The following is a 23,962-nucleotide window of genomic DNA, read 5'->3' on the forward strand; positions in this document are numbered from 1 at the left end:
TTGGGAGAAAAACAAGACAATGGGAATGTGGTCCTGAATCATTCCTAAAGCTTTTCTTTGAAAGTTCTTTAAAAACCCAATTATTTAGATGCTAAAATTTAGACGCTACCAGGAAACAGCCACAGAAGTATATGGGAAAAAGAAATTGTCAAATAAAGACTGGTTTGAGGCATACTTGGAAGAGAGCTACCACTTGTTGAAGCCAAGAATACAGCCTATCTGAAACACAACCAGATTCCAACAGAAAGTTTCAAGGCTAAACTGAAGCATGCTGGGACATTGGTACAGAAATAGCCAGATTCAGCACAAACCAGTGCTGGACTGACTGACCTATGTCAAGACATACAATTTGCCTCAGACACAGGAAACCTGCGAGTTATGTATGATGGCCTGAAGAAAGCCCTTGGCCCAGCTGTCACTAAAGTTTTCCCCCTCAAGTCTCAAGATGGCAAAGTAAAAATCACTGCCAAGAACAAGCGGATGTCAGACTGGGTCGAATATTACTTAGGGATTTACTCCCATGAAACAGACATTTCAAAAGAGGCACTGGATCAACTTCCAACTCTAGGTGTACCGGCACAGCTAGACAAAAAGCCTACCCCTGAAGAACTTGGCAAGGCCATAGACTCTCTAACAAGCAGAAAAGCACCAGGGGGAGGTTGGCATCCCAGCTGAGGTTTTCAAGTGCAGGAAGGCTAACCTGCTACCACATCTTCATCAACTTCTAGTGTGCTGCTGGAAGGAAGATCAAGCACCCCAGGGCATGCGTGATGCCAACATCATCACTCTCGACAAGAGCAAGGGAGACAACAGTGACTGCAACAAGTATAGGAGCATCTCTCTCCTCAGTGTCACAGGCAAGGCTTTTCCCAGAGTCATCCTGAAATGCTTGCAGCAACTTGCTGACCACATCTGCCTGGAATCACAGTGTGCATTCAGAGCAGGGAAATCAAAAGTGAACATGATATTCTCGTTACTCCTACTTCAAGAAAAATGCAGAGGACAAAATAAGCCACTGTATGTAGTATTTATTGACCTGACGAAAGCCTTTGGCACTATCGGCAGAGCAGGTTTGTTCAAGGTCCTGGTAAAGATTGCATACCCCGCAACTTTACACGGCAGAATACGCTCCTTCCATGAAAGTATGCAGGCCACAGTTCAGTTTGATGAATCAAACTCTGACAGGTTTGAGATGAAAAGCGGAGTGAAGCAGGGTTGTGTTCTGGCACCCACACTCTGGGATCTTTTTCTCCATGCTGCTGCACTATGCTTTTGATGGCTTGAAGGAAAGCATATACCTTCACACTAGAGATGCACTGATACGTCGGTCCATATTGTATCGGCACCAATAAAAGGAAATTGACATCGTCGGCAGTCAGCCTTTTTTGGCTGCTATGACCGAATAATGTCACCAGTTAAATGCCACGTGCATGCACATGGCTGCAGGATGCATGTGGCCAGAGGTGCAGCCCAGCAGCTTAGAGAGCAGAGTCCAGCTGGTAAGTCTGTGGGGGAGGGCAGGTGCAGAGACGGATCAAGGCCCTTGCATTGAGGGAGGCAGTGGGGCTGGGGCAGGAGCTGGTGCTGCACAGGCGGGGCAGGGCACAGGACAGAGCCACAGCTCATTCAGAGGGGTGGCTCCTGCCATTGTGCACATCCCAGAGGAAGCATGGTGGGGCACGTGTCTCCCGGATCTATGGACGGGGTGAGGACAGGCTGCTGCTGCATGCTTGGGGCCAGAAGGTGTGCTGGACTCTTCCTGGCAGGGGCCTGGGCCCAGGCTGCATTCAGGGTGGTGCTGGGGGGCGGCAGGGGCGGGCTACAGCAAACTTTGGGTTGGCTGTAGCCCCCTTCCCTACCATAACCCCCTTCCCAGCACTGCTGCAGCCTTGACCCAGGCCCCCTGCTAGGAAGAGGCTAGCTCGACCTCCGGCCTCGAGCGCACAGTAGCAGCCCACCCTTGCCCCACAGATCCAGGGGGTATGTGCCCCCCATGCTTCCTCTGGGGGTGCGCACAGCAGTGGACCCACCCCTGTATCTGCCCGAGCAAGCAGCTGCTCCATCCCACCCCCCACCCTGTCCTGGCTGTGCAGCCCCAGCCCTCACTGCAGGAATTAGTCAGATCTTTCTATTTTTGCAGCTTTAACTATCTCTTTTTGTGTAATTGGATTAATAGTGAGCATTGCTTGGACTCCAGTTTTTCTCTCACATTTCATCTGCATAGTATCCAAAGTATAATAGGGGAACATTTGGGTGGATCTAAGTAGTGAAAGTGAAAATATGTGTATAACTAATCTGAGTTCGCTAATTCATATCCTGTCACAAACAGTTTGAAAAAATAGGCTGAAGGAGGAGGACAGGCAGTAAAACCAAATAGTAAGATGAGTCTTAAAATGTCAACTCGTACTATAACGGATCACTTCTGGAACTCCCAGAAACTTGAAACGAGAGTGTGGTTACATCCATTTAAATTTTATATTGGCTATGTGGTTTAATTTCACATTTTTGGGGGGAGGGGGTTGGAAGAAGAAAGCTGCTAAGCAATACAATGTGTCAGATTTGGTTGCCTTTCATGAGAAGAACTGGTAAAAGGAGAGCTGTATCAGCAATAGAATTAGTGTCCTGCTCTCACCCAGTTCTCCCTAAATTGAGACCAGAAATGCAAGTCTTATGAGAACATGCCTTGCTGAGAGCCTGCAACAGACTAATCAGAAGAGATACTACAGGGTTCCCCCTGTTTCAACCTTCCCCATCTACCACCCCACAGGATTGCTCCACAAGGGCTCTTCAGAGTCCAGTAATAATTAATAGCTTTTTCTACTGGGTTTTGATTTTGGTAGAATATAATTTTAAAAGCATATCCTTCATAACTGGAAAGTTCTGCATTCTCAAGCATGTTACCATTAACCACCTTTCAAGAGCACATAGTTGCTAAGAATGAATGGAGTTTTGTGAATGTGGCAGAATATCAGTTTTGGCTCTGAAATATAACTTATTTTGTGAGGTGCTAACGTCCTTTGTCTTGTTCCCCCTGCACCCACATTCTTGTCTTTCCCCCTGCACCCACATTCACACACATACGCACTCTTGCATACAGTTTAGTTGTACTTAAAACATTTCTGTGTGTGCACGCGCGCACACACATTTGTGTGTTAATCTCTTTTTAAACATTTCCTTGATCAGAATCCAAAATATGTCAATTGCTCGGTTTACTAATTAACGTAATGTTAAAAGGCAGGTTGGTTGCTGCTCTAGAAAAATAGCAGGGTCTTGAATTGCTTGGCAGTCTTTTTCCAGAGCTTGACAGTTTAGTGCTCCCAGTCCCAGGGAACCAGTCTTTTTAATTTAAGGTTAAAATTCCGACCTTGCTCTGTTCTTTCAGGGTGATGATTTTCAGAGTATTGGAAGTTATTTTACATAGTATCTTTTAGATTGGGACCCTAGATGCCATTTTTGTCAGTTCTGTATGAATTTGGGGGCAGAACTGTTGCAGAACTTGGGGTCCTGTTGGACATAGTTATCAGCAGCAGCCATGGGGCAAAGAGGAAATGGGATTGAGGGCAGTACCCATATAGCCCTGCTTGACCTGCTGCCACCCCAGCCCAGGGTCTGAGATGAATTTGACATTTAAGGTGTAGACAACAAAAAGCCAGTACTTGTTGTGAGCACGAAGAGTTTGCATCATCCCAAAACGTTCTATCCATCTGCCACCTATTATTGTGCAGCCTACACATCCTGAATGTGTCTCTGCACCGAGGCTGGTGCATTTCATTTATACTGCAAATTATTCAGTTGAAGAATTTTACTATCTTTTGGGATAAAAGCTTATACATAAAAAATAAGGGGGAGATGTTAACATTTATGTGGAGAAAAGCCATATCGATGATGGAATACGGGCATCATTAAGTAGAAATAAGTCAGCTATAAAGTGGAATCTTAGCTTAAATGTTGCAGTAATTTTATTTATCTTGTTGAACCAGGCAAATCAGTAGTGAACTTTTGGCAGTGGGAGGAATGTTTAAATAGTCAAGAGACTAGAAAAAACATTTCTTGTAAACATGCAGTTTATCTACTTAAAGATGGGAGTATTGGAAATGCTTTTAAGAAGATACTGAAATTACTGCCCCTGTTTAATAGAATCCTCTGTGCATGTCCTTTCACAGGACCTGATGAAGTGGTCTCAGGCTCACAAAAATTTATGCACTGTTCATTTAGTATATCTAAATGATTTCTATAGCATTACTTGCATAGATAACTGCATCTCTACCCTGTCTTCAGTAAAACTGTGGCCACTTTTATTTACTCAGTTCTTCCACTAGAGGGCATAGAAGTCTTTTAAAACTTTCTCTTTTGGTACAAATTAAATTTAGCACTAGAGAACTGTTGTTACAGTGTATGAAAAAGGTGAATAAGTTTTAAAAAGTTGTTCCTAAAGCATATACTGATATAATTTGACTGTATAAAATTGTTAAAATACTTGTACTGCTGTTTTTTGTTTTCAGATTACTATTTTTTGGATCCTATGAAAGAGAAACAAATGTTCACTGCACGCTGGAGCTGAGCAATAATGTTTGGGAAGAAAAGTCGAGGAGTTCCATAAAAACAGTAAGTTCCATAAAAATGGTACATGGCTAAGCTTCTCTGATACACTCTTCTGAGACTGTAGAGTTCCTGTTTTAGCTTAAATAGTCAATGGCCACACAGGTGTTCATTTTTTACGGGGAGAATTGCCATTCTCCCAGTAGAAACACGAAGTGTGCAGTTATCCAAGCTTTTTCTCCCAAATCAAAAATGGCTGCTCTGGCAGGAAAAATTATCGGGGAATAACCAGAGTTCCCTTACAGGAAACTAAACATCTGAACTTTCCTCTGCCTTAACTCTTCCCAGGGACCAAGAGGAGTTGAACCAAGGAAAAGGCACCTTTGTCTTCCTGAGACTGGGGTCTCTGGTCTGCAGAAGGTGGTGGGAGCAGCTGTCCCCTGCCCCCACCTCCTGTAGACCGGGAGGTGAGAGGAGGAGCGGTTACCTGCTGCTCCCCACTTGCTTCTCACTGTAAAGTTTCAGTACAGAGTAGGGTCCGGGCATTTTGCCTTAGTGGCAAGATTCCCAAGCCTTGTGGCTGAGACATACCAGGTTGCCTTGCCCAGCTGTGCTCCAGGTCAGCTGGATGGCAGGGGGAAGCCGGAGTGGCTGGGACCTGGGTTTTCCCCAAGCCAGACTGCTGGTCCCTCTGGCTTTTAATTGGCTGACCCCTCTGCCCAGCTGAGTGGCAGGAGGGAAGGGAAGGGCAAAGGGAAGCAGTCAAGAAGCAGCAACTCCTGAGCACAGCAAGAAATGCTCTCTTTCTGGTTTTCCTTTGCTTTTAGCTGGGCAGTGGGGGCAGCAGCTTGAAAGCTGGAGGGGCTTGGAGTCCAGGTTGGGGAAAGCCTTTGCATGCCTGGTTCTCAGCGCCTCTGGCTTCCCCTTGCCATGTGGGCTGCCCAGCTGACACTGAGCAGAGTGGGGTGAGTGAGGCTTGCTGCTGCAATTAAATGCCCCAGCTTTGCCCTGTACTGCTGTGGGTCAGCCTGAAGCAGCACAGGGTGAGGTAGTCTGCTGTGTCTGCTTCTCCACCATGAGAAAATGTCTCCCTTGTGCCAGTCAGCTGATAGGTGGGGTTGGGGAGCATTCTCCTGGGGCCGAAACCCTCCTTAGCTGTCTGTATCTGCTGTTGCTTTTCAGCAGCTGCCAACTGTCACTTGACAGCCTGTCCCCTTCCCAGGCAGGGGACAGGGCAGACAGTCAATTAATGGGCTCTCCTAAGAGTGAGCATAGCCCAGGGAGCAACCCCCTAGTGCCCCCTGGCTGGAAACCATGCCCGTGAAGCTCTTCCACCATGGAACTGGAGGAATGTCTGTACAATTCAGTTCCTGGACATTTTTCTACTGGAAGAAATTAACATGTGCAGGAGAAGCAATCAGCTGTATACAGGAGAACCAGTTGGGGATTGCTAAGTATCAACTATTTATCCTAAAGGTTAGACTGTGCAAATAACTTGTGTACAATTACTGTAGTTTTGTTTCCATATAAATTGGTGGTTTTCAAACTTTTCCATGGAACCCTGGGGTTCTGCAGTAGGTTGTCAGGGGTTCTGCAGAGAGATTGGAGGTAATGGCAGTGCTCTGCCTGCAGGGCCAGGGCCCCTGGACTGTGTGGAGTCTGGCATAGGGGTTGCAAAGCAGAAGTGATGTAAAAGGATTCCAAGTCTTTAGAAAGTTTGAAAACTGCTAGCATAGATTAAGTATGCAACAAAAGCATGACTTGTGAGAAAAGGTTGAAAGAACTTGGGTTATTTAGTCTGCAGAAGATTTGGAGGGGGGTACAATTTGGAAAGTCTTCAAATACCCAGGAGCAATGGTCTCAAGATGCATCGGAGAAAATTGAGTTTGGAGATTGGGAGGAACCTTCTGACTATGAAGGTGGTCAAGCATTGGAATAGGCTATTTAGAGGAGTTCTGGAATCTCCATCCTTGAAGTTTTCAAGAGCAGTCAGGCGGACACTTTGTTTGCTCAGGGCAGGATCATCCCTGACTAAGGGGCTAAACTAGATGACCTTGTGAGATCCCTTCCAGCCCCATGATCCTGTATATGGGAAACAGATCATACTGGTGGTTTGCACTAATTTTAGCCAGACACAGTCCACAAACTATGCTTTTCCCTTCTCTGTGTGGGAGGATCTGGGAGAGTTCCTCAGATAAAAGGTACAGTGTACAAGTCTGTGTATGGGTGTAGCTTCAGATCCTACTAGCAATGCAAGTTAATTAATCTGAATCAGGATTCTCTTGAACAGTATTGTTTGAATTGAAAGATCTTTAAAAGAAACTTTAACAGATCTTTACTATAATGAAGTCATTTAATTGTCTGTTTTGTTTTGGTGGGTTTTTTTGCTGTTGCGTTTTGATCTTTTGTTTTTCCGTCTTTTATTAACTGTTATGAGCAAAAGCCTTCTCTCAGTATACTGTCATTTAGTACAGGTTATCTGAGCCTCCTAATATACTTCCTATAGCAACCAATATCAGAACTCTCAGTTAAGTAAATAATACTATACTAGTATATTATGATACTGTAATTTTTTGGGATAAGAATCCAGTCCTGCTAGTACTTCCTCACATGAAAGCAGTCCCAAGCAATATTCCCTCATGTCTGCAGGATTGTTGTGCTAGCAATTAAAACTACATTGATTTGTATGTAGAATTGTGTTTAGCATGTGGTGTTGAACAATTATTTAATGCATATGTCACAGAACAAACTTATAAGGTGTGAGTAGGAATATTATGCCTGCCTTTTGCTGTTTCATTAATTGCAAAAATTAAAATATTACTGGCATAGCAGTAGTGTAATCCTGACAGCAGATGGCAGTACAAATAAACTGATGACTAAGGTTGAGATTGGGTCAATAGCATTTAGACCATTAGAAAAATATTTGGGGCAAGGTTCTTAAAAGTTTAGCTCTTATTTAACTGTATAACACAAAGGGGAAGAAGTACAAAATAATTTGGTAACTTAGGCTGTCAGCTATATAAATGCATTTTTGGTATGCTAACTTTTGTGCATTACCAAGCAATGTCCAAATTACCTAAGTGCATCCAGCAAAGCCTTTACTATGCTGTTAGTAAGTGGGTAGTGTCACAACCCAAAGTTGTGAGTTTTTGTTTGTGTGCGCTTCGGCATCGCTAAATTATGTTCCCGCTAAATTGCAGCTTCCTTTCACGGTGGAGTTCTCTGCTGCAGAAGAGAACTCCAGTGCAACGGGGAATTTCCTGCCAATTTGTAGCTTTCTTTGCATGGTGCATTTCTTTTGCATCTCAGAAATGCACGGTGCAAAGGAGTTCCCGCCATTTGTATGAGGATTCGTGCCACATTATTGGCCGATTCTAATATATGCACGCTGTGTGAAGATCTCTAAGCACTGCGGATCCTCACGGACCCAGCGCATCTCTTAAGCAGGCAACAGAGGTCTAAACATCCTCTGGCCCCTCCCCATTGCCAAGCACAATCCTAGACGTATCCCTTTCCTATATACTCGATTTTCGAATCCACGGAGATTTAACAACTCCGGGGCCTGAGAACCGAACAGAGCTTACGGAGCTTCGACAACTCCGTGAGAAAGAAATTGCCGAACCCGCGGAGCCTTAACAACTCCGGGGCCAAAGAACCGAATTTGTTGTAGTCCTCCAATGAGGATTTAAGCGGAGCTGCACCTGGAAACTGTCCAGCCTACACCGCGACCATCTTGGGTGTAAGTAAATAATCTTTCAATCAACCGTTACGCCTCTGTGACTAATTCTAGCCCGTGCGTGCCTTGCTGCCGCACGGTCTCCTCCGACCCCGCGTGCCCGGGCTGCTGGCCACAGCCCGCGTGCGCAAAGACGGGCCCGGCTCGCCCCCTGGCCCGCGCAGGTAGCAGTTCTTCAAGTGGTAAACCAGATGAAATACCAAGAGAACTCCCTTGAAACAATGCTAATTAGAGAGCACACATCATAGCATTAAAATCTTTCTTTTTTTTTTTTTAATAAATAGTGCATATGTATTTATCTAAAAGTTTATGCTAGTTACTACAGCAGGGGTTCTCAACCTTTTTGAACTCTCAGGCACCCTTCGCTAGACTGCAGGCACTCCTCCATAACTTTTGTGAACTGCAGCAAATTTAAAAAAATGAATTTATGTATTACAGTGGTTGCTTCCTTGCGAGGGGCTGGGCAGTGGGGGTGGGGGATCAGCCAGGCAGGGACAAGCCTGAGCTTGTGTTTTTTTTACTTACCTCCTCCTACCTTGCTTATGTCCTCACACTTCTTGGCACCCTTCAGAGGATCTGGAAGCACCCCAGGGTGCTGTGGCATCCTGGCTGAGAATCAGTAGTCTACAGCCTCTTGTGGGCCCCAGGTTTTTAAGGGAAATGCATTCATAAAGGAATCTGGGAATTTTACTTAAGGGTTGTGTTTATTACAGATCATCTTAATGTAAGAACCATGTAGCATTTGAAGTGAGCAATTTGAGTAGCCGGTAATATCTTTTTATTATAAAGGTGAAGTCACCCTTCATGGTTAAAATTCAAAAAGAAATATAAAGAAAGGCTAGAATAATATTAAAGCAGGATGCCACAAGAGCCTTTTAAGGGTGTTGCACAATATTAGCACTAAGTCTGCACGCCCCTACACATAATGTACAAGCTCAATGCAGAGATATCAAATAGGAATCCATAGTGTCAAAAAACATTCTTGCCTGTTGTGGTCTTTCTGAGTTCTTTGCAAAAAAAAATGCTCTTTTATTTTTCCTTAGTCAAAAAAAACAAGTCGGAGCTAACAGCTGGCATTTTTAAGGGTGCATTGAGTTGGAAAATGTTGAAAACTGTTGGAGTAGATTCAAAATAACGTACAAGTTTCTGCCTTCATGCTAGCTCAAGTACCATGCTGTGCGAGTCTGTCAGAGCACTGACTTGAGAGTTGCTGGGAACACATCTCGGTAGCAGTTGCCCCAGTACCCTCGGAGAGTGCTGTATGCATTGTTGGCTTTCCGCTGTAATGGAAAGAGACTAGTCAATGGAGAGCTGATGCTCTTACATTGTCCAGTATCTTTTAACAGTTAAACTTTCAGTAGTAACTGAAAAGGAATTGATAACAAGACTAGAAATGCACGCCTAGATGAACACAAGAGAGGTAATAGATTATTCTCGTGAGAAATGAAAGATAGCTGAATATGGTCAGTTTACAGCTGCATATCTACATGAAGACGCAGCATCTGATTTGGACTGTGTTCTGCAGTATTCTTAAAGAAAATATTCATAACTTGCTGTAGTTATTGGCATTTTCATTCTTCTTTATTATGCTAGCAGTGATAAAAGTTTAGACAGTTTTTAATATTTTGTAATGAATGGTGAATCTTTAATCTGATCTCATTATTTATGGAATATTAGTATGTGTCAGTTTTGAAAAATGATGCTATGTTATTAAATTTAGACATTTCAGTAGTGCACTGGATGTTGTAGTACAAGGGTGTCTTGTGCTTCCAAGATGTTTATTAAATCAACTTGAGACATGTATGCGACCTCAGAGAGATGAATTGACACATTCCGATGCAAAATTGTTTGCAGCATTTCTAAATGTACTATTAGATAGTGTTGCAGTAAATGTTATTCATGGATTTGCTGTACGCATTTATTGTATGCATAAACAGGGTCCATGTTCAAAGAGCAGATCATTAAAGATGAATGGCTTCCTACATTTCTCATCCAGATGGATAGTTATTTGGAATATTTGTGTTAACAAAAAGTTATACCTTGCACTAGCTCCTTATGTTTCAGAAATTTTCCAGTGAAATAACATGTAGCTTTTTATTTTGAGGACTACATAATAAGAGAGAATTTGGGGTTTGTTCTGAATTGTATTTACAGAGAGAATTCGTGGCCTAAGGGAGCTCTGTGGGAATTATTCGCTTGAATTATTCACACTCTTTGTAATGCATAAAATTACTATTTTTTTTTTTCTCCACAAACTCATGAATAAAATGAAAATAGCTCCACATAACACTTCTGTGTAATACTTGAAGCAACACTCAGGTGCCAGTTTTACTCTACAGAGTACTGGTAGTCCAAATTCAGCTTTGTAGCTATGGAGATGAATGCCGGTCCTGAGAGAGGTACTCTAATAAAACTCCCAAAAGGGCTGTCTAATTCCACAGGAGCTCTCAAAGCATGCCTCTTCAAGTATAAAAAGCAGTAGTGTGTATAATCCTAGCAAAATGGAGAGAAGCCTGGAAGTGAGAATTGTGTATATACAGTAAGTGGTTTTGCAATCGTCTCTTGTACAATGGGAAGAAAGGATATTTCAGCTGAATTGACTAGCTACTTATCTGTGCAAGTCCTGCCCAGGGAGGACATGTAGAATATGGAGAGTCTGTCCTTTTTATTATTTGTATGAATAGAAAATAATACAAATAGTAGTGTACATCCATATTTTGTAATGTGTGTTCTCTCTCTCTCTCCACGTATGCATGCTTTCTGTTGTATTGGAAACTAAACAAAACAATAACTTTATCAAGTTATTTAATAATGCCAGGAGTGGGGAAAATGTAGCTGGACTAATACCTCTTCCATTTCTTTGGGCTATGTATCAAATTTGATTCAATTTTTTTGGAGCTGAGACCTAACTCTTACTTGTCTTCCCTTCATAATCTGTGCACTAACAAATATTCATCTGTTATTGGTATTGCAAGATTGTCAGAGTATTGACTAGCCGGAGGGTTTGTACACATTTTTATACTGCATTTTTTTTTTTTTAACCCTGGGAGTTTTCTATCCGCTGCTACCAGTTTTTAAAGATCTGTTGAAAGAAATTAATCCAGACCTATTCACAACTAAAAATGAAACTTCTTTACCATGGTTTTTAAATAAGAAATGATCTGATTTGAAAATGGCTAGGCAGATAATCTGAGAAATATTAGGAGACATGTTATTAAAGTATTTTCAGGTAATGCTTGGAGTCCCAAGGACACTCTAGGTATATATATTTTTTTTGTTTTTGTGCCAATCAAGGAACAGATTTTCCAATTGCAGTCTTAATAATCTGGGGCTGTTTAAAATCCAAGACAAAATAAACCATATACTGTGTAAATTTAAGCAGTGTAGAGAGTATCTTTTGTATTTTGCAGGATAAATACTTTCCATTGCAGAAATACAGGTAAAGTACCATATTTCACAGTGTTAGGTTTGAAGCCAAAATATTTGTCCTCTTAAATTTCCATCTCAATTTATATACTGTATCAGTACTTCAGCTAGACCTTGTGTTAGCACCCTGCCGGGAGGCAGCAAACAAATATCTAAGAGCTCCCCCGATGTTGATGGAGGCCAGGCCAGGCTCCTGACACTCCGGAGCCAGACTGGGTGCCCGAACTCTGCACCCATCAACTCTGGCCTGGGGACACTTACCCATGGCCTGGTAGCTGCCCCTCAGGTAGATCTCAGCCAGTGGGGTGGAGCCACCACCTGATGGCATGGGATCTGCAGCACCCCCACCTGCTGCCAGCAGCACCAGGGCGCAGAGTGGCAGCAGGGAGCAGCGCTTGCTGGGCAGGAGCCACTCACAACCCCCCCATGCTGAGCTCCTCTGCTGCCCACCTGGCTGCAACTGTGGCTCCTGGACTCTGGCTGTAGTAGCAGGGACTACTTATACACCGGATCTATGAAAATCCTAACTTTTTGATTGGAAATATGGTGTCAACTTGTACACCATAAAATACAGAATTTGGTCCTAGCAAACCTAGCCATTGCAGTTGTTTCACAGTGTGTCTGTATTCCTGAGACTGCATCCCAGTGGAAAATGGTGTTGTTTTAGATGAGTACATTTCCCTCCCGCGACTATATTTTCCTGAGAAACTCTCTTCACACTATTGCCTTCTCTAAGTTCAGTCGAGTCAGTCCTCTGAATGTTTGGATGAATGGAAAAGAAGGTCCTAGAGCATCAGCCTGCAAGTGTTGAACTTTTTACCTGGTAGAACAGCTTCTACTAGGTAAGACTGGAGGGACATCCACAGCAAGCAGTCCATCCTTTCAGATGAATAGATTGGCAAAGATGTCACCTTTTGCAAGAGAATATGAGCAGATTGGACCCTGAATGACGAACTGTCTGTGGAATTTTTTTAATGGATTTAGGCAAGAAGGCTCACGTATTTTGTTTGCATTTTTAATTAAAAAAAATTAAAAAACCCCCAAAGGTCATGTGTTTGGTTTTTTTTTGGTCTTTCATTAAACCAAATTTATAGGTGTTTTTAAAAAAAATATTATTTGGCATGCATGGAAAATGAAGGACCATATAAATCAAATTCAGCTCCCATTGCAATGAGTTGCTTGAAGACATTGAACTGTAATGTCAAATTTGAAGTGACTGTGAAACACTAATTTATAAATACATAAAGCCAAATGCCTCACAGTTAGCATTTTGGTGTGCTTATTTAATAGTCTGCCATTTCATAGTCTAATCCTATCAAAAGAAAAAGAGAAGGATTAAAGCAAGGAAAGCTTTTTGAAAATGTCACTTTTTATGAAAATTCATGGTCTTGTAAAATTTGATAATATTTGTAAATACAATGGGGAATAGTTCTGAGATTTGCGCCTTACATAATATTTGGTAATCCATCTTTCAAATAAACTTGAAGGCCAGCAAGTTGTTTTTCCCTCCTCTCATCTTGAGCATTTCAACGTTTTAACTTCAGGCTTAGCATAACTCTTTTCCTGTTTAACCAAAGACATTCTGTAAAACTGGGTTGCACTGTGTTTTGTGCATCATTGTTGGAACTATTTTTGCATGCTTCTCCAACCTTACCTCCACTTCTTACCTGTGTAAGGTGTGATAGGTAAGAACATAGTCACGCTGGGCCAGATTGTGCCTGGAGGAACCTTTGATTTACATGACAGGCAAAAAGAGGTGTGGTATTTGTGAGAAGGTTAGAAACCCTTGCAGGCCCTGTGCTTAGGCAGTGTTTCTCAACCTTTCAGATTTGAGGCACCTCTCATTTGCCATGTATGCATACCAGCCCAGCCTCTGGCTTTACTTTTCCTTCTACCTAGGAAGAGCACACACCCACTGCAGAAACTTCCTCAGCTTGACGAAGGGTTTTTAAACCCAAAAACTTGCTTAATTTTTTTTCCCCCCAACTATTTAAGTTGGTCTAATAAACGATATCAGATTCACCCAAGACCTTGTGTGAATTGAGCAGCACCCCGTTCCAAAAACTAATTTATTTATTACAGTGCTTAACTCTTTGCAGAAAGTCAGGGTAGTTGGGGTGTTTCAGTGACCAGGCAGGGACAATCCTGAGGTTCCCCTTATGTCTTTACACCTTGTAGCACCCTTAAAAAGGTCTCATGGCACCCTAGGGTGCTCCGGCACCCTGGTTGAGAATCAGGGACTCCTTGCATATGAGGGGACACAGTGTCCAGAGAAGATGAGGGAGGAGCAAAGCCATGGCCATGCTTCTGCTTTTTGATACTACCCAGCCGGCAAGGCCAGGGACATTTTGTGCAGAGGCTGGCTTCGTAATTCTCATAGTTGCTAACACTCGGCTTCCAAATGTCATGTTCCTCCTCTGAGACGTAATCCCTCTCGGGTCTTCCTGAGATGTAGCAACAGTGCACAAGTCCCAACCAGTGGCTGTGGTTTGTAGGATACAGCCTAGCTTGCTGTTCAGATCGAACATGCCACATGAAAACTGGCTAATAAGATGAGTACATCAAAAGTCATGAACTCTTGAAATGAAAATGGCATTCTTGCCCTTGATTAGCCAGACTTTTAAATAATTTTCAGACTTTGAACATTCAGCCAAATAACAAACTAGTAAAAAAAAAAAAAAAAAAAATATTCCACCTGAATAACGAGAGTCAAAAGTTTTTATAAGCAACCAAAAACTGCTGGGGATTTAGATTTGAATTTATACCTTAAACATGGCGTTTGCTGCTGTTCTTTATCTCCCTATAGAAGATGTTAGGAAGGCCTTACAACTGATGTTTAATAGTTGCTGCATTCCCTGCAAGAGTAGTAGTCCTACTGATCCCCTAAGAAATGTGTACAACCTGGAAGATCTGTGGGTGGAGCTAAATCTTAATTCCACGGGCATCTTTCTGTATAGCGGTTCCAATACGGAGAACCTCGCAGAAGCTTCCTGCAGGATCAAGAGACTGGGCCTCCTCTTTCCTAAAGCATTTCAGCACATTAAAGGCAAAATTATTTGAACGGTGGAGTCCTACACAACCAAACTTCATAAAAGTGACTGAGGTGATAACACACTTGTTTTGTGAATCTTTGAATTGCATATATTTTTAATAGAATAGTGCTGTACCTGTGATGATAATGTTTTACACACACAGTTAAAAAAGAAAATAAAGCTGCTTGTAAAGCAGTACACACATGCACATGCATGCGCACACGCACACAAATGCACGCACACCAAAGTAAATGCAACATGACTGTCCCTCAGATCAGCTATACAATTCAAGAGTTGCAGCACCATTTTTGCTCTCCCAGATACACTGTGCTGATGACCTTTTTTGTATTCTCGTGGTAATCTGTTCTGCTACACACATAAATATTGGATGCAGGAAGGAGTTTTAAGTAGGTTTTGCAGACAGCTGTATTTCTCGTTTGCAAAGAAATTGATTTGCAGTGATAGCTGATCTCACTAAATAAATAGGTGGCCTGTGCTTGAAAGCTAACTGTGTTTGAATAAACAGTGTGGCCTATTGTAAGAGAGATAACAATGTTTTATTGACCAGTGTAAACAAGACGGTTTCTGGGTAATTCACTGCATTTCTGGAATGACTTCCTCACCTATTTGTGTGGTGTCCTGCTGCAAAGTGTTGCAGATATCATGCTCAAATTGGCTGTTGCTTGTGGTTAGGATGGTGGCAGAGAGCCTTACTTTTATTTATTTTTTTAACATGGTTCATGTCACCCACACTCTTCCCTTAGTGCACCGATACTTCCAAGGCAGACATGGTTCTTTGGATGAATCTAATATCTTTTATTAGCAACTTAAATACTTGGAAAACAATTTTTAAGCAAGCTTTCGGGTTCAAAAACCCTTCGTCAGGCTAAGGAAGTTTCTGCAGTTCGTGTGTGCTCTTCCTGGATGAAATGAAAAGTAAAGAAGCCAGCGGCTGGGCTGGTATGCATACAAAGATAGACAGTCAGTTAAGATGTAGACTGAGGAGTCAATGGGTGAGTTATGAGGAACCTCCTAGTTACAAGAGAAAATCTACCTCACTGAATCATCCAGTAACAAAATTTGTTCAAGTATATGAATTTTAGAACTACAATGCCTAAGTATTGTTTTAAGCCCACTTGTATAAACACTAATGTGATGCTTTTTTAATCGATTTTTTGTTTTTGTTTTTGTTTTTAATTCTTCATCTGTTCAAGCCTTTATCAGTTCTTACCCACATCCAAAGGGGCATGATCTTGTATGTCTGCCTCTGATGGCTTAAATTTCTTGCCTATGCAACCCAAACCCTTGCCTATGCAAAGACTTTCATGGTCTCGCCAGGGAAAATATGACAGCATCACTGCCAGCTTGCGCATTTCTTGCTTTCCCATCTAGCTTGCTATCTTTCAGCTGCATTGCCCAGTCACCTCTGGCAATAATTTTAATTAAAGTTAAAGTTGTTTTCCATATCAAATCATGAACTGGATATATTTCTTGCAAATGAGAAAACAGTTCTTATTTTCTATGAATGTTGTATTCCTAATTTTAGATGATTTCTTATGGAATTTTAGAGTAGGAAGCATCTTTTCAGTGAACAAAAACAACTCAGTAGGGCTAGATTCTGGAGAGATTTCACCTAAAATTGTCAAATTTATGCAGGAAAAACTGTCATAATTTTCTCTGCAAATGTAATCTTAGTTTTTAAAACGTTTTCACCAAGTTACACTCATAATTAGAAAAGCCACAAGTTTTAAATGTAGCTTTTGGTTACCCAGATGTTTGGTATAGTTTTTGAGCAGCATACTGAAACTGATTCTGATCTTTGTGTGTGCTAATTCTGACTTAGTTGTGGCTGTTCCCAATTGCAGTGTGTGTGTGTGTAATCTCATCAGTATTTAGCTTGTTTTCTTTCTTTTTTACTATGAGCATGATGTGCTAAGCATGAGTGTATTCGTTAGCAGCATGCTTTAAGGATGATTCTTCCCCATGATCATCTATCTATCTTCTCACTTTTTGTTACTCCTGTTTTAAGGGCATCCACTTGCTGTTGACCCATTTTCTCATCCATGTACTGCTGTCAGAAAACTCCGGGGAGAAATTTTAGAAGACTTACTGAAACATTAGTGTGTCAAAGCTATGATGTACAGGAAAGACTGGCCATCTGCCATGTGACAGAGTTTAACTGTCGGTAATGTTCCCTTCCATGTCAGAACCTGATCAAGTAGAGAGATTAGTGGCTGGGCCTGGGCGACTACTGGTCTTTTTTGCAAGTGATTGCATCTTGCCAAAAAAGAGGTAGGGGCAGGGGGAAGAGGTTAGCTGAAAAAGCTCAGTCACTGAACAAAAATCTGTTTATTGATTCAGAGCAAGATAAACGGAAGAAGCCTCAGAGCAGAGGCAGCTGGCCATAAGTAAATTACTTCTGTACTGGGAAATATTAGGACATTGCAGTCAGTGCCAGTAACTGTTCCTGATCCCACTACAAATATATATGATTGAATATATATTTTTACTTCCATGCTCATAAAATCCTAAAATTAAGGTACATCAAAACTGATGCTGTAATGAACAAACAAACAAACAAAAAAAGCAAAATACAAATTGATAATATTTACTTTTATTCTTTTAAAACATCAGGTAAGAACTACCCTTCTATTGCTCCATTTTCAACAGACAATCCACAACAGTCCACTTTTACAAAAAGTTTATAGCTGACCATACTGCTAAAGGGGGCTTTGTCTAGGGCTAAAACTGGGTCCTACTTATATATGCACAGGTCACTTGGACTTGCACATTGCCTTCTAAGCTATATCTTTTAGGAACTAAGCTATATCTTTTAGGAGCTTCAATGCTACTAACTGTTGGAAACATTTAAAAAAAAAAAAAAAAAGCAGAATAATAGGATGGATGTCCTTGTAACTAACCCTTAATTGGTACCAAAGCTAAATATAATATTCACTTAAAGCCAGGGCATACAAATTAAGATTGTCCCCTTGGCAAGACAAACATGGTCATGGTCAAGATCCAAATAACTACAAAGGGAGGCCATACTTCACTTACGCAAGGCCTGTTTTGTATGGATTTGTGATCTGAATCTATGAATCCATATGGTACTTGATTTGACTGACCAAGGAGAAGATGGAGAAAGAATATTGACCAAGACCTAAGAGTTTTTAATGTGAAAGAAATATATATGACTGACAGAAACCAGACTGTGAGAGTGGCCAAGACCTCTTGGTTTTTGGTGCCAGGTAACCACTAGTTTCAAACAATATTATGAAAATTAAACTCTTTAGTCTAGCATGAACTTTCTCCTGTCTGTCAGGACAGATGGCTTAACATAGCAAAAAAGTAAAAATCTCTTTAGAAAGAAGTGCATTTTGTGTGAAGTATGGAAGAGTTGCCATAATTTCAAGTTACTGGAACTTCAAGTCTTTTTTTAAGTTTCTATATGGCTTTTAAAGATTCCATTCCAGTATTACCGTGGTTCTCAACTTGGACTCAAGGCACCCCTCAGGAAATGCCAGTTCTTAGCTTTCCCTTGTTGTTTTTTTGTTTGTTGTTTTTGGCTATAGCAAAATAATATAATTATCGCTTCTGTTAAAGCTGAATATATATTCAGTTAAGCCCTTTTCATTTCCCGGGACTCGGGTGATTTATGATTGGCCTTACCAGTGTACAAAACATTAAATAGCATGCACATATGCATAAGGCAGACTCAGTCATGATCAGTTCAAGCCAGGGATAATTCTTGTTATCTAGTAAACATAGCTATTTGCTTTTGTTTGCTTTTCTTTATTTGCCCACGATCTGAATAGCAATTGAAGGTTAATTGCTGTTAACTTTTGTGTCCAGCCAATATCTGAAAGAAGAGAGGAGGAGAAAAAGGTGGCATTTGAAGTACACCTCTCTCATCACTTTCATTTTTACAGCTGGATCTCTGTGGCAGTTTCATCTCTGCAGAAAAGTAGGAGGGAAATCTTACTGGCTTTTAGCTACAATTCTTACTCAGAATTAATGATGTTCAGTGGTTGCCAGCTCCTCCCTTCCACAGCATAATGGATAGAGGGATGGTGTTAAACATTTTATAAAAATTCAAGGTAACTTTTGGATTGAAAGTTTCAGCATATATAAGCAAGTATTTAGCAGGTACATGTTACATGTGTCTTCAGGCCTTCTACAATGGTATCAAACAAAAATATATATATTGATAGAAAACCTAGTTGATGTACTAGAAAAAACTTTTGGAGTCAAAGTAAAATTGCAGAATGAGAGCTGTAATGCAAATGAATGGTTACCAGATTGCTTTAGAGTTAATAAAGTTGGCTATGGCAGACTTAAGTACATAAAGAAAACCTGTAGACAGTGCATATTGAATATCTCTGGAAAAAAGGAGTATTTGCATTATACTGTCAGTTAAAATGCTCCCTCTACAAGGGTTTAGGTGGAATAAATCTATCTGTAGGTCCCAATCACCTTTAACCTAATCAAATTATTCAAGTGCCCACTAATTTAAGATGTTTCTTTTTCCATGTGCCCAGTTTAAAACCATTATGATCTAGTTTCCACTGCTCCATTAAAGGTTATTTTCAGTGAGTACCTGGTGAAAGGAAGGGTGGAATCAGGACTTAGATATTGAAGGGTAGGGACCAAAAAAGAGACACTCACAATCAGTAGGGCAACATTGCATCTTTACTCTTTTAAATAGGAATTCACTTGCTGTTAGTGTTTTTATAATTGGAAAAGTCTGACACTTGGCCTTTTGTTGCTACAGATTTTCTTTCTGCGTTTCTTCTATTTTATTTTTCTTCCTCTCTCACTACTTGTTTCTTTTTAGTTCAGTTTGCAGTTCTGCCCATTCCATTTTCAGTAAAATGTAGTGCCAGTCTCATGGATGGTACAGGGAAAAAAACTCTTTACGAATGCAGATACGACTGAATATCCTTATCAAATTCCCGTTCCGTGCTGAAGGGTAGAAAATTACCCTGCCAAAATGCATCAGTGATTACAGAATAGTAGTTACCATTGTATTTTTTTTGTATTCTCTGGGACTGACATCTAACATGGTTTATAAGAACTTCTAGAGTGACTATAAACTAGTGTCCACATTATCTATTAGTGTTAGTCCATCTTACATCTCTCTTTTTTTTTTTTTTAATTTCTTTCTCCTTTCCAACAAAATTGGTGGGTGGAATGATGTGGGAATGCTTCCCCCTTCCTCTTTTTTCTGGAAATGTCGTTTTTTTTTTCCCTTGAACAACACACAGCAGTAAAATGGTGTGAGGATGTACATGGAAAATTCCATATATATGAGTGGTGTTCTTGTGCACTGTGCATCAAGAAAATATAAGAAAATGAGTAGGCAGCCTCATTTATTAAGAAGTCGGACACCAGGGACAGCTGTTCTATACAGGGTTAAAATCCACAGGAGATAGTCTTGCTCCTGGCATAGAGCTAGAAGGATAGTCATTCAACTTTGATTGTCAAATATAGCCCTTGGAAAAAGTATGCTATAGCCCAGGACAACAAGTTTTTCTCAGGTTTGATGTCAAGCAGGGTGATAAATAAACAAAAACCCCTGCCGGGTTATTTCAGATAACCAAAATTTTTATATAACTGTCAATATTACCCTGGGGATGCCAGATAACAAAGATTTTAGTGTAATATAGTTACAGTTATGTAATGTGTAAATATTAGGGGCTTGCGAAGCAGGCTGTATTAGGTTCAGATTCCAATTCAGCCCAAATCGGGGACAGTGATTCAATTTGTTGATTCAGGTCACTGTCTCTGATTCGATTTGGCCAAATCCGAATCTAAAGATTTCAATGCCGATTTGGAGAATCAGCAATTTGGACATAGACACAGCTTTAAATGTTTCTTCTACATACTTTGAGGTACCAGGCACAGCTCGTGAATGCTGCAATTCTGGGGCACATGCAGTGTCCCACATGCAGTGTGCTCAGCGGGGAACCTGAAAGTGGACCGGAAGTACTTCTGGTCTACTGGGGAGTGTGCAGGGGTCCCCCTCTGTGCTCCCTGGCTCGGCGATTGGCCAAGGGGGGACCCCGGGTGCCCCCCCACCAGACCCAGGAGGCACCAGTAACGGAGCCAGAGGGGGAGGGCTGCGCACTCCTTGGCGGACCCAGAAGTGGACCGGAAGTGCTTCTGGTCCACTTCTGGGTCTGCTGCCAAGCGTGTGGGGGAGGCCCCCACACTTCTGTGGGACACTTCATGTGCCCCAGCATCTCTGCATTCACAAGCCGCCTACTACTTGGAGTTCTGTAGAAAAAACATTTAAAGCTGTGTCTATGTCCAAATCGCCAAATCTTTCCAAGTCTCTCCAAATCGATTCGGAGGGTTCCGATTCGATTTGGAGAGATTAAAGGGGCCTCTGATTTGGAGATTCGGCCACCGAATCAGGCCGAATCTCCACTGAATTGAATCGGGGACTGAAGCTTCGCACAGCCCTAGTAAATACCCTTTTTCTTTTAATGTTCTGTTCTTACTGCTATAGTAAATGGCACTTAGTTTTTTAAGAAGCCTATCTGATCACTATATTAGGGCTTAAGTGTTCTTGTAGTGATGATAGTGCAGGAAATTTGTAAAAAACACTAATTGCAAGTGAACAAGCATCAACTTTTAATTTGGGAAATGCAGACACATGCCTGCAGTGGTCCAGGCTAGAAGCTTGGGGGCACTAGAGCAAACCCTCCCTTCCCTCCCTCAGCAGCTGCAAGGCTGGAGGGAAGGTGACCTGGGGGGTAGGGCCAGGCCCTGAAAGGCTGCTCAGTATGATTGTGTCCCATCCTGGCCTTCAGGGACCCCAGCTAGGGTGTGCCTGGAGTGCAGGGTGGGAAGCAGCCCTTGCCAGGCTTGTTCCCGAGGCCAAACACTGGCCAGGCAGCACCTCAGGTGAAACGGGGTAGAGGGGAATTAGACTCCCCTGTCTCCCTTCTTGGGCATGAGGACCCTAGCTGGGGTCTACCTGGCTTTTCCCCTTGCTCCTTGCTCATGTAGTGGGGGGTCCTGGTCAGAGCCATCCAGCATGGCCCTGCCATCTGCCTGAGGCTGGGGCTGCAGTGCTGAGCTGGGCCAGCCTGCAGATACTACTGAGGGTGGATGCACAGGGGCTGGCCTGAACTGGGCCAGGGGGGCCAGGCCCTTGGATTGGGCTGGGGGCACAGGTGGTGGCTGGCTGAGCAGCGGGCCGCCTAGGCTGGCTCGGAGGTGCCAGTGGGCCCGGAGCCTGGCAGCTGCTCACCAGAGGGGCTTGCAGCCCTTGCCATGCCTGTGCCCTGTGCAGCAGTCGCATCATAGGTTGTGTGCTGGTCGGGGCCAGCAGGGGACTTCTGCCTTCCTCGCCTCCAGCTGCTGCTGTGCAGCTCCGGGTGGGTGGAAGCTTTAGCGCTGCTGTTTCTGCCCAGCACATGGAGCTCTGGCTCCAGTTCCAGTTGCTTTCCACCTGTTCCCCCACGGGGGCTGCTCATGGTGCTGGACAGGTGGAACAGGCTGAAGGCACCTGGAACTGGAGCCAGAGCTCCAGGCACTGGCCTAAAGCTCCCCCTGCCCTGATCAGCGCTGTGTTGGGGGGCAGGAGCAGGAACTGCAGCTGGAGGTGAGGGGAGCAGAACAGCCCTGCCAGGCCCAGCCAGCTTCCCCTTGGCTCCAGCGGCTACAACCCCCCCTCCTCCTCCTCCTCCTCCTCCTCCTCCTCCCTACAGCTCAGAGGCTTCTGCCCAGTGCTTGGAGCTGGAGCCAGAGCTCTGTGCGCTGGGCAGAAGCCGCAGAGCTAGAGCTTCCACCTGCTTACCCAAAGTTGCATGGCAACAGCAGCTGGAGGCAAGGGAAGGAGAAGAGCCCTGTCAGCCCCAGCCAGTACACAGTCTAGGCAGGTGGGTGGTGGTGCCATGGCTGCTGGCTCTGGCCATGCCCCACCCTTGCCACTGGAGTGGGAATGGGGTGAATGCCTGACAGGCTACTACATCCTGGCTATGGAGACCTCAGCTGCTGTCCCCTGGTAGGAGAGGGTAGGGTGGGAATAACCCCCTTCCCTGCTCACTTTGCCTCAGGGCGCCATGCTGGCTGGTGTCTGGCCATACCCGCCTCTGGCTAGAGAGTGGAGGGGTGGGGCCGGCCCTGCTCTTTGGAGCAGATAGCACAGCCCAACCCAGGGTTGCAGAGCATGCTGGGATGCTGGGGGACTCTGGTTTAACTTAAACCAGGAAGAGGTCTGGGACAGAAGTTCCATAAACCAGTTTGACCCAGATCAGTTGAGTCTCATACTATGTTCAACCAGGTTTATCTTAAATCAATTTCAGCCCTTTTGAAACTGGGTTATGTGCACTGAACTTCCATTGTGTTACAGGTTTAAACCAGTTTCTGATCGTTTGAACCAGTTTGTGTAACTTTTGCCCCTAGCCAGAGTGCTTTTCCTTGCATCTGTGTCCTTTCCAGGCCAAAAAGTTACTCGGTGTCATTCTCTGATAGATACCCATACTCATTTAGACTACCCGGTAAGAACAGGTGAATCACAGACTTGTATAACCCAGGTCCTTCTTGGGAGTGAGAGAATGGTGGTACTCCATCTGAGGTGAAGTCAGGGCATGGACTTAGGAGACAGAGGTTTAGCTAGCCTGGGAACTCGCGGTGCTGCTGTATAGCAGATGAGTAAGATCAGTTCTTTTGGTGTTCCCCGACTGAACGCTCATTGGGAAATTGGCAAAAACAAAACAAAAAATCCAACAAACTACCTGAATTATTCTGGTTTCTCTGTCACAAAAGATTATTTTTCTGCTTTTACCAACTCCTGAAATTTAAAAAAAAGGCCATTTTACAAATCTCTTAAAAATCTTCTTACTAGTTTAAGGAAAAAAATAGAACAATTAGGTCACCTCTCTGGATTCCCGTCACAAGTGACAGGTTGTGCTGTCATAAGTGAATCCTACGGCAGAGATGCTGTATTACGTTTGGTTCCCAAAAACTCTGGAAAGGAACATTTTAGTTAGTGATCTGCTTTTGGCAGTTGGCTGTCTCTCCTCATAGCATGACTCCACACCATACGTCTGGCTATCATTCTGCGTGTGACAGCACAAAAGCCCCTCTGCTTCCTCTAAACTGCTTGAGCTCGAGTAAAGTAGATGTTTGCTTAGCACATGGAAGCAGCTACACTGGAGTTAATCCCTTGAAAACTAGCAGTTGGACAAAGAATTTCTGTTGGTCTCTTCAGAGGAAG

At 42.9% G+C, this 23,962-nt stretch overlaps 1 protein-coding gene across 1 annotated transcript in view; it reads left to right on the plus strand.

Annotated features, from left to right (window-relative positions):
* Window positions 1-23,962, plus strand: part of PDZD8 (PDZ domain containing 8) — a 92,821-nt gene that overhangs the window by 38,435 nt on the left and 30,424 nt on the right. Inside the window, exon 3 of the mRNA XM_006262713.4 lies at window positions 4,503-4,605. Within this exon, the coding sequence (XP_006262775.3) occupies window positions 4,503-4,605 (103 nt within the window). The remainder of the gene's footprint in view (window positions 1-4,502; window positions 4,606-23,962) is intronic.

The sequence above is a fragment of the Alligator mississippiensis genome, chromosome 6, assembly GCF_030867095.1.
Source record: "Alligator mississippiensis isolate rAllMis1 chromosome 6, rAllMis1, whole genome shotgun sequence".
In the NCBI taxonomy this organism is placed as follows: Eukaryota; Metazoa; Chordata; order Crocodylia; family Alligatoridae; genus Alligator; species Alligator mississippiensis.